The 17,834-nt window shown below is 37.6% G+C and overlaps 2 protein-coding genes across 3 annotated transcripts; both read left to right on the plus strand.

The window, feature by feature from the left end:
- The first annotated feature begins 2 nt into the window (after positions 1–2).
- On the plus strand, positions 3–13,775 carry LOC139944182 (phosphoribosyl pyrophosphate synthase-associated protein 2-like). 2 transcript variants are annotated; one of them, XM_071941148.1, is made up of 10 exons: positions 3–221; positions 1,693–1,745; positions 2,588–2,654; positions 3,398–3,570; positions 4,030–4,145; positions 4,515–4,716; positions 5,157–5,227; positions 5,982–6,128; positions 7,182–7,353; positions 10,331–10,458. In XM_071941148.1, exons 1-9 carry the CDS (start codon positions 145–147, stop codon positions 7,338–7,340), a joined length of 1,065 nt encoding a protein of 354 aa, XP_071797249.1. In that variant the 5' UTR covers positions 3–144; the 3' UTR covers positions 7,341–7,353; positions 10,331–10,458. The 2 variants fall into 2 exon arrangements, with proteins under 2 accessions (XP_071797249.1, XP_071797248.1); XM_071941147.1 differs by lacking the exon at positions 7,182–7,353 and having other exon boundaries at positions 10,331–13,775.
- A 199-nt stretch (positions 13,776–13,974) lies between these two features.
- Positions 13,975–16,299, plus strand: LOC139944466 (uncharacterized). The gene is made up of 2 exons (XM_071941488.1): positions 13,975–14,135; positions 15,036–16,299. The coding sequence occupies exon 2, from the start codon at positions 15,376–15,378 to the stop codon at positions 16,297–16,299; it is 924 nt and encodes a 307-aa protein (XP_071797589.1). The 5' UTR covers positions 13,975–14,135; positions 15,036–15,375.
- Positions 16,300–17,834: the final 1,535 nt, after the last annotated feature.

Raw genomic sequence — 17,834 nt, forward strand, 5'->3', positions numbered from 1 at the left:
GCTGAATCTTGAGGTCGGTGTTGAAGTTTGTTGCGTCGAGAAACATTTTTCTGTCAAGAAAAGGTGAAAAGAGTCGTCAAGATTTCTCTCCGAGCTAAGCAGTTGAAGACGGTGCAGGTTAAATCCCGTCGCGCTGTCCATGCTATGAACAATATGTCTCGTGGGGCATTGCTCGTCATTTCTGGCAACTCTCACCCGGAGTTGTCGCGCCTCGTTGCAGCGTGAGTTTTTTTTAAACAATAGTCAACAATCAATTCAATAAATAGAATAGCCACAGAACAGTGACAGAGCACATGTTACAAGTCAATATCTACTGTAGTGACTGCATAAATATTGTTTTTGTTTTGTTTAGTTCTAGATCTTATTCGTATGTGCAAGTTGCACTGCAACAGTACCTTCGATCCACCAAAGGCACATCTTATATGAGTTCCCATGTTCGTTATGGATGGTTGCAAAGAAAAGACCTGCACATTTGGCATTTGTAAAGTTTTAATTTAGTTATTAAATTTAAATATAAAATTTAAATAAATTTATATTCTTCTTATTTATTATTTGATATATAAAGTTGAACATGTTCTCTTCTTTCTTTCATTCTTATTTGAATTAAGTAAGTTTTATTGTTGCCAAACCAATCCCATAATGAAAACGTTCGGATTGAAATCTGGACGATGACATTTCTACCTTCGTCTTAGCCCTGGTAGGACGTCAGTCAATGCCACTGCACTGACGGCCTGGCTTATAAAGCTTCTCAATGCGAACACAAATTTGACTAAAATTTTCTTTATTTTTTACTCTTGAAGTCTTCAGTCCATGCTGCTCCGTGATCCAACGGCTAGCCTACCTTCAGGAAGTTCAGTACTGATTTACATTAAATAATATTAATAATATGTAACAAACAAGGATGTGAGATTTCTGTAAAATAAACAAAGTTTAATTAGTTAGATAAATAGGCAATGCCAATATACAATAAGTTTTAAGTGTAATTACAGAGCGTTAATTTAGTTACAAATAACACAATAAGTACTTACTAAAAAGGCCTGCTTTTCTATAGGAGTTCAGACCTGTCCTACCTAAATTAACATTTTACCTGTCAATGTTAATCTAAAACTTAACTTACATCTTAAAAGCAAAAATAGTTTATCAGAAAAACATCAAATAAATTACTTATTGCTGTCTGCGATTAGCGCACCTGCCAGACAGAACAGAGTGTGTTGGAAAAAAGTTGTGCAAATTTGATACCATGCTAAATCCAAATGTTAAACCAAGCAATTAGAAAAACAGAAATCTCCATTTTAATTTATTTGTCATTAAGTGAAAACTTGAAAGATTTTGTTGTTACCTGGGCCCAATTTCATAGAGGTACTTAACTGCTTAAGCAGACAATTATGTTTACACAATTTTGTGCTAAGCAAAAGTCAGCAGGATACCGGTCAAAGATGGTGCATGTGACATTGTTATTTGTACAGTCGGTTGGCTGGTTACCTCATTCTGGTAAGCACAATTTTGTTGTGGTCTGTTACTTTTTGTGCTTAGGCAGCTGTATGTAACTGGGTTGGACTGTACAATCAATAGAAACTCATGCATCCAATGCTAGCTTAGAAGAGACGGTACTTTGTGGAACTTTATGCACCCTAGTATTGAAGGGTTATTTAACCAAACTTCTATGTAATTTCTCTTGTTGTTTAATTTCAGACGTCTTGGTGTTGAACTTGGCAATGTAGATGTATACCTCCAGGACAATAAAGGTACAGTATATATGTGCTTATTGTCAAAAGACTATCCATTTGTTTTCTTGAGACTTTTTTTGTTTGTTCAAAATTGAAACAGTTGTGAATTTTTTTTAAAGGTTATTGAGTCCTACCCTCAAAAAAGTTTTCCTGCTTTTTGCCAAGGGTTAAATATTGTGTTCGCTTAGTTAAAATATCAATGTGAAGTCATTCTTTGTGAAACTAGTTTCACAAAGGGCCAAAGTTTGGTATTAAATGCAGATTAATCTGAACTGTTAAAGCCATTGGACACTTTCGGTAAACAGTATTGTCCAAAGGCCCACACTTCGTGTATCACAACTTATATATAAAACAACAAACTTGTGAAAATTTAGGCTCAATCGGTCATCGGAGTCGGGAGAAAATAACGGAAAACCCACCCTGTTTCCGCACGTTTCGCCGTGTCCTGACATGTGTTTACTATAAATCCGTAATTCTCGATGTTGAGAATTGATAATTGTTTTATTGTTTTCTCAAAAAGTAAAGCATTTCATGGAACAATATTTCAAGAGAAATCTTTCACTATAACCTTCTGTAAACCCTGTAAGTTGTTTGTAAATCTGTGAACTTTTATATATATTTTTTTCTGTTCCGAAAGTGTATAATGGTTTTAAAGCAAAGTGCTCCTTCTTCTTGTCTGAAGCCCTTAATGCAATTTTCAAAACAATTGCGGGACCAAGGCCAAGCTAGGCTGAGCCGAATCTGGAGCCAAAGCCGTAGATTCAAAAAGGGCTTCAGTGAAATCAAGCCTCTGACGTTGTGTGAATTAGTTTTTTATTTATTTCCTTTCTGTAATAACTCATGTTCCTTTCTTAACGCAGAAACCAAAGTTGACATTGGAGAATCTGTTCGAGGCAAAGATGTGTTTGTCATCCAGACGGGAGCAAAGTGAGTTGACTCATCTTAATTATTTACTATTTGTTATTGATAATTGGTTTTGCAAACAATCATTATTGGCCTGAGCTTTTGAACCCAGCAGAGTCTTTCTCGAAGCCTGAATGACAACACAACACTCGTTGATTAATTTTGTTTTATACTTGCAAATTTGTTTGCTTATTTACCTATTAAGTGAATTTGATTATACTAATTAATAATTTCATTGTTTTTCAAGCTTATACCTGTGTGTTTCATCAATTCTTTCACATTCATATCTTGTGCATTTGAATTTCACATTACAATTTTCTTCAGTTTTCTGTTTCTCCTTTCTCCATTTTACACTCTGGCAAAAACTGGTTTTGCTTTCAAATATCATGCTTTATATGTTATATTTAAGTTAGACTGTAGACTTAACTGTTGCAAACAAGTTACCAACCATATTGTAAGTCGTTAACCTTGGATGTACATGAACATGTTTTTATTTATAGTTCATTTTCCTTTTTTGTTGATAAATTGTTATATATTTTTTATTATTCGGTTTATTACCTATATTACAACCAGATGTGGGGAGGCAAGTCTATGGACCACAGTAATTAATTTGCTTTTGTTTCTCCTTGCCAATCTGGAACTATTTTTGTATTGTCTAGTATCGTTGAAAAACAAGTACCTTTAGTAAACAAAATATTTGCAAGTGATATAATTTTGTGCCAGTAAAAAAACCTTCTTGAATAAATGAATACTTTTTATTTTGCTAGGGACGTGAACAACGCCATAATGGAGCTCCTGATCATGGCGTACGCCTGTAAAACATCAAGTGCTAACTCGATTGTCGGGGTCATCCCATACCTTCCCTACAGCAAGCAGAGCCAAATGAGGAAAAGAGGCTCCATTGTAGCCAAGCTCCTAGCCACTATGCTCTGTAAATCAGGTTAGGATTGGTAAACAATAAGGAATACAAAATGTTTAGCGTCCCTGCCCGCTTCTGTTTTAGATGACGTCTCCCTTAAAAATTAAAAAAAGTGGATACATTTTATTGATCTAGACAAAAAACAAAGACAATTTCAAAATAGCCCAGCCGGTTGTCTGTAAAAATGTGTCGGCCAATTGAAAAAAAGGTTCTGTTCCTCCCACATCTACTCATACAGATACTTCCTACTTTAGTCTAATTTCATTTTTTGTTTGCCCGTTGAAAAATCAGAGTTTTTTTTATTAATAAGGCCTTAAAAGCCTTTTAGAGCCTACACTAGGTGTACATGTAGGTCGGCCGTTGTACCTCAAAAAAAAAGTTGTTCTACTTTTTTCCAATGACCAAATATCATGCCTGCAGAACTAAATAATGTTCATATTAAGTTTGCTTATAGAGTTCATTTGCTTGTTCTCTTTGTAGGGTTGGACCACATCATCACGATGGACTTGCATCATAAAGAGATCCAAGGATTCTTTGATGTCCCTGTTGATAATCTCCGAGCATCACCCTTCATCTTACAGTACATCCAGGAACATGTGAGTAAGGGAGGGGGGGGGTTGCAGATCATTAAATAAAACTGCATTAATGCACTGGACACTAATGGTATTTCCTTAAAATAATTGTTAGCATAAAACTTACTTGGTAACGAGCAATGGAGAGCTGTTGATAGTATAAAACATTGTGAGAAATAGCATCTGAAAGCAAACAAATTTGTGCAACAAGGATGTTTCTTCTTTCATTATTTTCTCCAACTATAAGGACCAACTGATGCAAAAATGTTCACAGATTTGTTATTTTATGCATATGTTGGGATACATCAAGTGAGAATACTGGTCTTTGACAATTACCAAACGTTTTCAGTCAATTAAATAAAACAAACACGTAATGTAAAATAAAACCTACAGATACCAGACTGGAGGAATGCCGTCATCGTCGCCAGAAACCCAGCTTCAGCCCAGAGGGCCACGTCGTTTGCTGAGAGGTTGCGTCTCGGTCTGGCTGTGATCCATGGAGAGCAGAAGGTCCCTGAGCAGGACAAGGTTGATGGGAGGCACTCACCGCCGACAGTCAGGACATTCTCTGGGCACAGTCTCGATATGCTCCCATGTAAGTAGACTATATTGTGTCTGTGTACATTTTTGGAATATCCAAAGAAGAAAAAACACTTCCACTGCGAGTCTGCCTTAAAGGCAGTGGACATGCTTGGTAATTGTCAGAGACAATTATTCTCACTAGGTGTATCCCAAGATATGCATAAAATAGCGAATCTGCAAAAATTTGAACTCAATATAACGCCAGTACAAAACTGAGAAACAAAATCGCGCTGATGCAGCGATTTATTATCTACAAAGATAAGGTTCTTCAGACCCTGAAATCAATCAATCAATCAATCAATCAATCAATACAATTCCCCCTCCAAAAAAAAGGCACCTCAAGACAGTTACATGAAGTTAATTATGATACACTTGTTGAAAAGGATAACATTTGAGCAAAGTGTTAGGATAAAAGTAAAATGATATACGTGTGTTTCGTTTCTTTGTGCACAGTGTTCACCCCTAAAGAGAAACCTCCTATTGATGTCGTTGGCGATGTCGGAGGTCGTATTGCCATCATTGTGGTGAGTGTTTAACACAAGATGACTTTATGTTGTAAATCTTGTACGGTACTTATGGGATTTGAGGTATGCATGGTGAGGTGTCAACATCTATTTTCAGTATGCAATTTTGTTTGCAGTAACACCATGGTGTATCTTCTTGCAGGTAGACTTTATTCTTTAGAAAACTTGTTCTTTAGAAAACTGTCCTGCTGTATATTTTGTTACCGCGGAGTAGATTTTCAGGTTTTCGGAATTAAGTGGACTTATTTGTTCTGAAAAGAACTGTCCGGGCTTTTAACTACCACCTGGGCTGAAGATAGAAAATCGGCCAGGACCAATATACTTAAGCTTTTAGAGGATGGAATGTTAACTTCACTACCACCGAGTGAGTTCTTAATTATGTCATCTATTGTCATCTCATCAGAGTAGACATTGCATAACTCATTTAGGGTGAAATCTTATATTTTTCACTGCTTTTGTGTGTTAAGTTTATATCCCAATGCAGGCCTGTTGTTTCACTGAAGTAATGGAGGCAATTGCCTCATTCCCCCAATCATTGCCTTGGTGCCCTTTGAAATGCTGCGGTACAAATTTCCCTCACTGAGGTGCCCTCTACTAAGGGAAACCAGCCCTTACAATAGTATAGCATTAGGCCTGCCGATAAAACAACTACATTCATTTAAATTGTTTGCAGGACCCATTGATAAATAATTATATTTATTGAGCACCTAATGTTAAGCTAATTGCAAGATTAACGACCATCTTCCTTTCTTAGGATGACATGATTGATGAGGCAGAGTCTTTCGTTGCCGCTGCCGACGTCTTGAAAGAAAGAGGAGCTTACAAGATCTATGTAATGGCCACCCACGGCATCCTGTCGGCAGACGCCCCAAAGAAAATCGAAGAATCCTGTATTGATGAGGTAATTTAAAGATGCAACTCTAGAAAGGGAAACACCCACAATCTTGTTGTTAATGAAAAATATTTTTAGAAAAGGGTTAAATACCTCATGCTATTCTTGATGCTTAAATCTTTACCCACACCCTTCTTCTGGTCAAAGTTATGTTGCCCTGCTCTTGTGTACTTATCTTAAACCATTAAACAGGCATCATATTCTTCTACTTTTAATAATCAGACCCCAATTCTGTGTGCCTCCCCCCCCCCCACCAAAATAAGAACCCAGCCCTGGCATTACTCTGTTATGAAACATGAAATCCGACATGTAGGCGAGCCCTTGTGCCCAATCAAGTTTTCCTGCTTCTAAGGGCCAAAGTCTGATTAAGGCTAACCACATTTAAGCTGTTAATCTGGGCCCAATATTCAGGACTCTGCCTGGAAGAGTCTAGTGAAGAATTTTCATTGTGTGTCAGGGCAGCCAGTGTAGACTCTGTAAGTGGAGACCTCTGCTTAAGCACAGCCATTGCATTGAGCCCTGGTTCAGTTAGACTTGCAGTAGTCATACAGTTTCATTTTGTTGAATCAGATGCTGATTTTAATCATTGTCTCGCCCACTTTTATCCAACCATCCAATAAAGCAAGCTTCCTTCATCAATTTTGCCTTTTAGGATGGCCTTCTTCTTAAGCTTGTGATTATGCTTATTAACATGTTAATTTTATGCATGGCCCGCCCACTTATGTCTCAACATCCAATCAAGCAAGCTTCCGTCATCAATGTTGCCTTTTAGATTGGCCTTCTTCATGAGCTTGTGATTATGCTCTTTAACATGCTAATTTTATGCAAAACCGCCTTATTTATTCTTATCCAATCAAATAGGTCACAGAACGTTTCTCACCAAGTGTTGGTTAACTTTCTTCGTATATGGTTTAGAGAATTAGAGTTAATAGCGTTGGTTTTATTTAACATAGATTTTGAAAAAGTTGCACAGTCATTATTTAACCTTTAAAAAAGGGTTATTTTTGGTTTATAAAAGTTCTCCTGAAAGGTTTGTTTCTAACACTGTGCCTCGTTTCTTAGGTTATTGTCACTAACACAGTGCAACACGATCTACAGAAATTACAGAGTGATAAAATCCGTACTATAGATATCAGTCCGGCCCTGTGTGAAGCCGTACGTCGGATCTTCCACAAGGAATCTATGTCCTATCTATTCCGCAATATTTCCATGGAGGACTAGTTGGCATGTCTAGGTATATTGCTGCAATTTATGTGTGTGGTGGGTGTGTGTGTATTTGACTAACCTCCATTTACGATTAACACGATTAATTTGCACATTATATGTCTGGATAATTCCAACTTCTTGTGAAGGAAAAGTCTACTCAATTATATAACTGATATTATATCACTGTGTTTCTCAAGACAACCAACTACCTCATACCACGCTTTGCCACAACAACCACCCCATACCACAACCACCCCGTACCACACTATGCCACAACAGTGTCATTTTGAGGCACACGTCATACTTTTGTTATTAAGTTTAAATGATGTTTTTGTGAGCATACAGATGATGAGAAATGCTTTATATATTTCACTGGCGATCTGATGTTCTCTTTGAGACGCTGATGCCAGAATCCCTCTGAGATGTATGCGTAGTAAAAAACACCATCTTCAAACAAGCATATTAGTTATCTGTTAAGTAGTTGCACAAGGTGTAGACCATATCAGTTATCGACAAGGACAACAAATAGCCAGAGAAAGAGGGCATTTATAAGCAATTAATTTGCAAAATTGTTTTTCAAGAAAGCCGAGTGTGAAAGTTTGATTGGGTTTCTGTCATTCATAAGTCATTAAAGAAAGGTTTAAGTCTACATGGGAATAGGAAGCAATATTGGGGTTAATTCTAGCAACCAAACTGTAACAGTTATGTCATATTCCAGGCACGCATCGTTACATTCACAGCACTCACCACACTTTGTGACTAACCCTTCACAAACATAGACATAACTTCATCCATGTTCCAATTGATCTTTCACTTCTGTAATTTAACCCCTCTCACTGTTGGCAACTCCAGTCAGCCATAATCACCTCATAATTACTGTGTGGCCTGTATGCTTCTTTATGAAAGGGCAAGGGCACCAAGGCATTTTCTCCTTTGTAAATGGCACCCTATCAGGAATTGTAAATTTCTACCGGAGCATTTCAAGGGCACCTAGGCATATGACCAGGGGGGCAAGTAGGAAATCGCCTCCGTTGCTCTTTAAAAAGTTTGTGATAAATGTTTTTCTATGGCCACTCGGTGGCTTGCAACATTGCTTTGGTTGCAGCTTGCAACTTTGTGGCTAGCATTTTTGAAACTAGCAACTTGTGGCTTGCAATTTTGTGGCTTGCAACTTTGTGGCTTGCAACTTTGCAGATTGCAATTTTGTGGCTTAGTAAAGGTGTTTTATTGTTCCATAATTTTGGTAGTCCTAGTAAAATTCCTTCCAATTGCCCATACATTTTTAAGTTAAATATTTTATATTTCCTCATAAGTTTGGTGGCCCTACTAAAGTTGCAATTCAGACTTCCATGGAATTTAATTTTTGGAAAAAAAAATCATGAAAACACCCGTTTATTTAATATTTTTTATCAATAATACTTTAGTTTGCTTTAGTTTTAACTTTCAATAACCAGATCGATTTTGAACGTTCTTGTTTTTATGTTTGTGCTTGTTAGTCTTTCATTGGTTCATGGGACGAAGCATTTTCTCTTGAGGAAAAGTTTTAAAAACTCAGATAAATTTTGATGCTCATTTAAAATGGTGCTAGTTTGAGCTGACTTCATCTGACCAGGGCCCAATTTCATGGCTCTGCTAACGGTAAGCAAAGAATTGGTGCTTACTGAAGCAGGGAATTCTGTGCTTATTATGTCAAGCGTATTTCACAGTTTAGTAGGGAATTTGGGCTAGTGTGCGTGTGAACGTAAGCGCAAAATTCAGCGGTATGAAGAGCCTTGAAATTGGGCCCAGTTCGGAAAGGCTCAGAAATGTGTAGCATAGCACACAAAAGAACCCAATAACCATGTCACGATGGGGTTAATATTTTGCTGAATTATATGCAAAATTATCAAGAAATTAAGATACAATAAAAGTCACAGTTTCAGTTAAATACTTTTCCTACTTGTTGAGAAAACGGCTGAAAAAACGACAGGTTTGTTCATCAAGGGCGTCAAAATCCATCTGCGTTTAGCGGGTAACAACTCAACTGTATCTCTGGCTGTGTTGAGGGCAGCATACAAACAGACACAACTCAAATTTCAAAAATTTGCCCGAATGCGATCTTTGGAGGTTCAACATTTGTTTTGGCAAATTCTGTGCTTAACATGTGCAATTCAATTTAACTACACTTACAGTATTGGTTTTGTGCATTGGTGTCAGAACAAACAAACAGGAAAAAGCCCCTAATAACTGTACAAGTTTTATTTTTAGCATTAACAATTATTCACAGGCATTTAGATTAAAATAAAATAAAGTAAATGGTAAGTTATAGATTGTTTCGTTGTTTAAATTCAAGAAGGTACTCATATTTTCAGAGATATCTTTTGCTTGTGTAACTGAAGTGCAACTCTCACATAATTTGATGATCATTTTACGATTCTATTCATGTGGATTTTATAGAAAGGTTTGCGGTAACACCCTGTAATGACTATCTCTAATGAGTTGGGGTGGTTCTGAAAAGAACCGTTGGTTTCAACTCGACGTTCGATCAGTATGCTCTGATCGTCTTCTGGAGAAAGCTGGACTCTGATGCTGCACGCTGCTTAAGTACTGTGGAGGCGGATAGCTTGGTGATGCACGAAGGCGGGAAATAGAGGAGGGAAATGGAGCATCAGAGTCCAGCTTGCTCCAGAAGACGATCAGAGCATACTGATAGAAACGTCGAGTTGTTCTTTTCAGAACCACCCCAACTCATTAGAGATAGTCATTACATGGTGTTACCGCGAAACCTTTCTGTATCGTATTTCCACCATGCAAAGTTTCAAATCCTACTCATGTGGACTTTCATAAACAAACACCTTTAGCTTCACAACAATACAGACCAGCTCACTTTAGTGGTTGTCTTTCAAAGCAAAAATACTAATAGGCTTTGGTGTATCTTCCACCTTGTTTAACAATTTATAAATCATTTGATGGAAAAAAGTTAAACAAAATGCTCCCCCTTTTGGTTCAACTGTCTCTTTTTACAGGTTGTGATCACTAATACAGTACCCCACGACCTCCAGCGTTTCCAGTGCACCAAAGTACGCTCTGTTGACATCAGTCTTGTCATTGCTGAGTCCATTCGTCGCATCCACTACGGCGAGTCGATGTCGCATCTCTTCAAAAACGTTCCTGTTGAAGACTAGTAGCGAGAGAGTTCCTAAATGTGTGTTCTCAAGAGGCTGTTGAGTAGCCCTTATCCCTTAGAACAAGTTCGAATGCGCACATTTCAGTCGACCTGTGGTTGACCACTGACCACCAACGTACATGCACAGTGATGACGCACTCACTGTAACGAATTGTTTGGAAGTCTAGTCAGTCATCGGTACCACAGTGCTATACAACACTTTCATTGCCTTCTGCCTTTTTGCTGTACTGTCGTTAGTTCCCTTCAGCGCTTTACGCATGTTAGCATGGAGCAGGCTATCAGGACCACAGAAGAAACCATGGTCCTTGGGCTGGTTCCAAATGGTCAACCACAGTAGTCGACCAATGGTCAACCAGCCTAGGTTTGAGACAAAACAGTCAACCTTTAGTTAACCACGACGCACACTCGAACTTGCTCTTAGTTTATTTGGCCAGAGACCCTTCTAAAGTCCTCCAATATCCTCCACTCTATGGTTAAACTCAACACCAAAGTGTTTGGACTTTGATCCTGGCCCAGTATAAGCATTTTTTATTTGGGTCGATTGGCTCAAGTCATCCTCACGATAAATTGGTTCCGCCATTTATGTATTCACTATTTTTCAAAGTAATTCATTGTAAGGCAAATACCCTTAAGGTCCATTAAAGGGACACATTGCCTTGGATCGGTCGAGTTGGTCTTTGAAAAGCGTTTGTAACCCTTTTTCATAAAATGCATATGGGTAGAAAGATTTTGTAAAAGTAGAATACAATGATCCACACAAACATGCCTCGAAATTGCGTGGTTTTCCCTTTACCTTGTCGACTAACACGTCTGCCATTTATGGGGGTCAAAATTTTGACTCCCATAAATGGCCGACCGTGTTAGTTCGCACAGTAGAAGAAAAACCATGCAATTTCGAGGCAAACTTGTGCGGATCATTGTATTCTACTTTTAAAACATCTTTCCAACCATATGCATTATATAAAAAACGGTTACAAATGCCTTTGTTTTGACCAAGTCGTCCGTTCCAAGGCAACGTGTTCCTTTAAGAAGAGTCAATGTTAAAATTATTTAGTTTAATCAGGAATGATTAATGACAATCTTGGCCTTCTAGGTATTTTGTCTTCTTTCCATTTGTACAAAAAATACACATATTTTTTTAATAAAACTGAAATTTAGGTTTTCAGTTATTTCTTTTGACCCACCCACAATTTAGAAGAATTATTTTATAAACATTGGCCCCTTAATGGCTCCTTACACAAACAAAATCTGTAAACCGATAGTAGTACTTATTTCCTTTATTCACGTTTGTCTGCACATGTCAACTATTATTGTATTACATTGGAGTGTATCTACAGTGTGTGTAACTGTTTCGATTTTCAGATTTGTGGTGGGAGTGTATTGATCCAGAGAATCATGTGGAGATTTAAGATAGCCTGTGCCTGGGGGGGGGGGGGGGGGCAGGGAAGGGGAACCAAACTTTTCTTTATGTCATTGTACAGAATCTATTGTACTCGAAGAGTACAGAATTTCATATTACTCAAGTTCCCTTGACCATAGTTATCAGTAATATGTTTTTCTTTATGATTTTTGTATCTCGATATTTTCTGATCAGATTTTGTTGACAAATATATGTATCGAATCATGAAAATCATTTAGAAAACCCTATTTGGATACATGTGGTCAGTGTGACTTAACTGTGAAACCAGCTTGTAGTGTCGTGTTGGTACGTCATTGCAACACACAGGCTAGTTCCAAAGCTCGCTTAAGTCAGGTTCATACTTCCTGCAAATGCGAACCCGAAGCAAAACTTGACCACAGTTCAACTGTTGCAAGTTTCTGATGTCATAATTGGTTTCGCATTCGCAGGAAGTATGAATCAGGCTTTACGTGTACAGTACCTATGAAATTTTGCCCCCAAACACTTGTTTGACTTCACAGTCATTACTTTAGACATAAACGTTTTGCTTTGACAAGACCTTGGTCTTTGTTGTGGTCCTTTCGCTATGGTCTTTGAAGAACTTGATAACAGCCAAGTCCAGTTATTCAAACTTTCTAGCTCAGTGTTGCTTCTGGTAATCGGTCGAGCCAATTTGTAAGAAGTGAGTTACAAAGATTGTGTTTGTTTCATTGGGGAGTCTCTACTGTTGTTCTTATGAAAACTTTTGAAGTTTATGGTGTTTTTTGTCAATGTTTGTTTGCTTTTCTTCAGAGTGTAAACACTCTTTATTTTTTGTTATTTTTGGTTTGTTTTCTTTAATTTCTATTAAACGAAATTCTAAGAGGTTTGTATTAAAATTGAGATTCAAGAGGAGGACATCAGACTGACAAGTTGACCAAGAAATAAGGCTGTGTCCGTATCAAGTGACTACGGCTATGGCTGTCGGCTTCAGTGATAATACGTTGAAAAGTAAGCCTTTTCAGCAATCCGGCAGTAGCCACTTCTAACTCGGATGCGGCTTACATTAAAGTGTACTTACTCTGAAGCAGCCTCTACATAAAGTCCTGGCGGTGGTATGGTCTTGCCATAAATGTAATTGTGCTTTTCTTTGTGTTGATTGATTTTGTAGCATTAATTTGTTATTATTATTATTATTATTTTATTCACCATAATAGTACAAAGCAAAATACAAGACAATATACCCCGAGATGGGCAAGGGACAACAAAAGCAAATAAATACTATGATTGCATTGGTATACCATACTTTTCTTGTGAATTGGTTGTAAAACTGAACACTTTTGTTCTTTGAGAACTTGTCTTGCTCTTTTAATTTATTCTACTTTCGCTGAGTATATTTTTGCATTAGGGAAACTATACTTGTTCTGAAAAGAGACCCAATGGACTATTGTTAGTCTCCATGTGTTCTGAAAGAAACAATTCCACGCTTGGAATTCTATTCACTTTCTAAACAAATACCCTAATTTCTCTTTGAAGAATTTGATAAAAGTTTGGCCAGAGCTAGTCCCCTTTTCGCTTCTAAACACATTTCTAACAGATTTCATAAAAATTAACTTGATAAAATTAATTATTTTTGAAAAACTTGAAATTAAATTACTGAAATTAAATTAATTCATAAAAAAAAAATCTTCTGCATTTTGATGCAATGTTTCAGATAATTCCATATAATTCAATTGTATAATTGTCTCGGATTTTTTCTAACATTGGTTGTTCGGAATTTTTTTAATTTTTGTTTTGTTTTGTTAGAAATGCAAAGAAAACTACCACATTAGCTCTTCAAAGGAAGTACACCTCTCAAGTATTTATTAAAAGGAACAAACAAATGTGTGACATTTGTTGCAATATATGTGAAATTATCAAAATATTGTTGTTTTTTGTGTTTTTGTTTTCTTTTCTCCCCTGCTTTTTTATTATTTTAATTTTTTATTTGACTCTCACATCAAGTGCTGTCAAAAGGTTTCGAATTTCAACTTTCTGGCAAACGCCCCTAAGATGTGGTTTATAAGTAGTTTGCATATCTTTTTTTATGTAGACACGACTTTCTGTATACCACCCCTAACAAACCTTTTCCCCCACGCCCCCTTATTTATTTACATAGTACAGCTGCCGCTTGAGGGCGCTGTTTCAAATGTTTGTAATGATCGATGTTGTTCCAAAGTTGTGTGAGCAGAGCTGCAGAAAACTACCTTTTGGGCCGAACGATTAGGTGAGTTACGAGTTGTATTCCGTTAGTAATGTATCAGATAAGATTTTGTTAATATCATGTATTTAATATGTTTTATTTTCTTGGAGATAAAAATGGCATAACTCGTTCCCAAGCCAAGTCAAATATGAAAATCAAAGTTGTGACACTGACAGTGTGACAGAACACACATCATGCACGTATGCAGAATGACAATACATCAAGATGACATTGATGGGATATCTCCCACTGATAGGATTTGCACACAGCAGTGCATAAATAAATAAATGCATAAGCAGCTCCATAAATATGGCCAAACCACATTGTTCGACACACTACATGCAATTGATCATCTTGGAAATGTTTACGTATCATTATGAAAAATGTTGGCAGGATATGGTCCTCTCCATGGAATGTTTACGGTCCTACTAAATAAAAGCCGACAACAAGCCGAAAACGCCGACAACAAGTCCAGAGCGCCGACAACACGTCGACAACAAGTTTCAAATACCTAAAAAACAGCAAATAAACCAAAGATGTAATTAGAACTATATGTGTGCTTTATAATATAAACTGAAATGTAATGGAAAAACTTCAGGAAAAGTGTGAATTTTTAACAAGAAAAAAACTTAACTAACATGGAAAGCGGTCAGACGCCATCTTGGTTAAAAAAAAACGTGTTTGGAACAGTCCATTATGATGTGGGTAAGAAGGATTGAGCAATAGAGGGCGGGTGTCATGCAAATACCTTCAACTGTGCACACTGCAGAGCAGGCCTTTCACCATTGCCTTCTGTAAACCCTGTAAGTTATTTGTAAATCTGTGAACTTTTTTTTTTTTCTGAACCAAAAGGGTCCAATGGATTTAACACAAAAAAAAGTTATTTAAATTTGTTTTAAAATGTTCTTTCCCACTATCCTGCAGGCTTTCTTCTTGATGGAGTAGCTGCAGCAGTCTAAAGTGAAATCCATGAACCTCTTTTGATTTCATTATGGATTTGTCTGCAATTTGTGGCTGCTAGATAACTAGAAAGCTATAAAACCAATGTCTTGCTTCACAATTGATTGACAATGAGTTTGTATCCATCAACCCTTAAGTTTATAAGAAATTTATTTGATGTAATGTCAACCTGTGTCAACAATGAACAAAGAAACCCGACTGAAAAGTTTTGACTAAAGGAGGTAGGATAAGAGATCAACCTGTTGTTAAAAGTGAAACTCTTCACTTAATCAGAATAAACTGGTGATACCAGAAACCACCCAAAATGTCTGCAACGAAAGAGAAACAGTTTGTCTGTGATGTGTGTTCCAAGGAGTTTTCACTAAAATGTGGCCTACAGCAACACTTGCGAACTCACACTCGGGAGAAGCCGTTTCTCTGCCATTGGTGTGGAAAGGCCTTTTCCCAGATCGGCAATTTGAAGACTCATCATTTGCAACACACTAACGAAACGCCCTTCAAATGTCATACGTGTGGTGCTGGCTTCCGTAATCAAACCAACATGCAGAAACATCAAAGAGTCCATAGGAATCCCTTCTTATGCAAAGACTGCGGGAAATCTTTTAAGACAGTTGACCGTTTCCGTGGCCACCAGAAGATTCACGACAACGTCAAGCCTTTCGGCTGTGACTCTTGCCCAAAGGCCTTTGTCAGCAAGAGCAAGCTTCTCGCACACAGCCGAGTCCACACCAAAGAAAAACCGTTCACCTGTGAGATCTGCAACAAGACCTTTTCCCAAAAGAGCGCCGTCAAAACGCACCGAAAAGTCCACGCGGACGAAAAACCTTTTCTGTGTGATACATGCGGTAAGCGTTTCACCCAGAAGGTGAATCTTAAAAACCATCAAGCCCTACATGCCAAAGAAGCCAGTTTTGAATGCGACACTTGCCATGAAAGATTCGAGGACCAGGCTACCTTGGACGGACATTGTCAGGGTCATTTAGAGATGCTCAAGTCTCTTTACATCTGCCAGATTTGCAGCGAGAGTTTTGACGGGATAGATGAGTTTGAGGAACATGAAAGGGGTCACCTCGGGGAGCAACTCGGGGAACAACTCCTTGCTAATATTGACAAAGATGAGCTTGCTAGACTCATGCAGGAGACACTTCTGACACCTCTTCCTTGGATGATAGATAGGACTCTTGTTGATGCAGGGCCTCATGATAACCCACAGTACCCACAACACTAAGCCATCTGCGATTTAGATTTGACTTATGTCTTGTACAATGACTTTTCAGTCATAAGTTACGGCTTACATTTGAATTCCATAGACAATAGAGACAGTTGCTATTTCAAATGATTCAGGGCAAACCTTGGCATAGCACCCTCCAGATGAGCAAACCCTGTGTGCCATCCACATTCATTCAGAATTGTGTACGGGTGTTCACCATCTCTAACGCAAAGTCCTAACTAAAAGCTTGCCCTGAATCATGTGACACATAGAGACTAAATACATGTAGTCTGAGGATTTAAATTGAAGTGGTAACTTGTGCTCAAGCGCATCATTGTAGTAAACATGCAAATGGCTTGTTGGCGTGGTGCCCTGTTCTTTTGCCCTGGTGCCTCCTGCAAAGTTCCAATTAAGTTTTTCCTCATTGAAGTGCCCCTTACCCTACCAAAGGAAAATTGCTGTGCCCTTTCAAGAACAAAGTTCAAGACCTGCATTCATTGAGCTCAAGAACTTCCTTCTTGAGGATGCACTCAAAGTTACCTCGCCAATTTAATTTTTCTAGTTCATCAAAGGACCCATTAAAATTCTGGATTTTGCTAATTGATTGTGTTTCAATACGAAAAAAGAAAGAAATAATACTTTTGTGTGTGTCCAACACAATGGGATGGGACTTTTATTTAAGGGAAACAATAAGAAGTTGCAATGTCAAGTAGAGTCAGTGGTTACAATGGTCTAATTTAAATTGCTGTTAAAACTTTAACATTGAATAGACTGACAAATATACTTTTGTTTATTTTGTGATTTCTTTTCTTTTAATGAAGCACAGATAGATCATAATAATAATAAACATGTTACGCTTCTATGAAGAAAGGTTCTGAAAGATTTAAGTTTTCGTTTACTACTGGTGTGCAGTGTCTAGTGTGACCCAACCCAACATACACGTGAAATAATACGTCTGTGAAAGTTAAGCTCAAGCGATTTTTGGAGTCGCACCAAAAAAAAAAAAAAAAAAAAGTAAAAAAAACCCCCATTATACGCGCTTTTTAAAAACATCAAGTTTGGGTCTTTCAACCTCAACAAAATTGTTTTACCCATTTAAAAAAAAAACTATAACAAACATGAACAGGAAACTAATCAAAGGCTAAATGACAACACAACAAACATGAATTACTTGTTCATGTTTGTTGTGTTGTCATTTAGCCTTCGAGAAAGACTCCTAGGGTCGACAAGTCAGGCCATTAACTATTTCCATAACCTTGGCGCTGGCCAACTGATCATCCAATATGTACTTAAAGGAACACAATGCCCCGGATCGGTCGAGTTGGTCTTTGAAAAGCATTCTGTAACCAATTGTTATAAAATGCATATGGGTAGTAAGATGCTGTAAAAGTAGAATACAATGATCAACACAAATATGCCTCGAAATAGCATGGTTTTTTTTTTACCTCGTCGACTAACACGGTCGGCCATTTATGGGAGTCAATTAATGAGCCAGGGTTCAAAATGGTTTACTCTTGGAATATTAACCACATTTATCACGGTTTGATCCAATA

Source organism: Asterias amurensis, chromosome 11 (genome assembly GCF_032118995.1).
Source record: "Asterias amurensis chromosome 11, ASM3211899v1".
NCBI lineage: Eukaryota > Metazoa > Echinodermata > Asteroidea > Forcipulatida > Asteriidae > Asterias > Asterias amurensis.

Bases quoted from the DNA above. Each gene is read 5' to 3' on its own strand.
- LOC139944466 (XM_071941488.1), top strand. From the start codon at position 15,376: ATGTCTGCAACGAAAGAGAAACAGTTTGTCTGTGATGTGTGTTCCAAG.
- LOC139944182 (XM_071941147.1), top strand. From the start codon at position 145: ATGAACAATATGTCTCGTGGGGCATTGCTCGTCATTTCTGGCAACTCT. The intron at 2,655-3,397 runs GTGAGTTGACTC...TTATTTTGCTAG, and splicing joins GTCATCCAGACGGGAGCAAA to GGACGTGAACAACGCCATAA. The intron at 4,146-4,514 runs GTGAGTAAGGGA...TAAAACCTACAG, and splicing joins TACAGTACATCCAGGAACAT to ATACCAGACTGGAGGAATGC.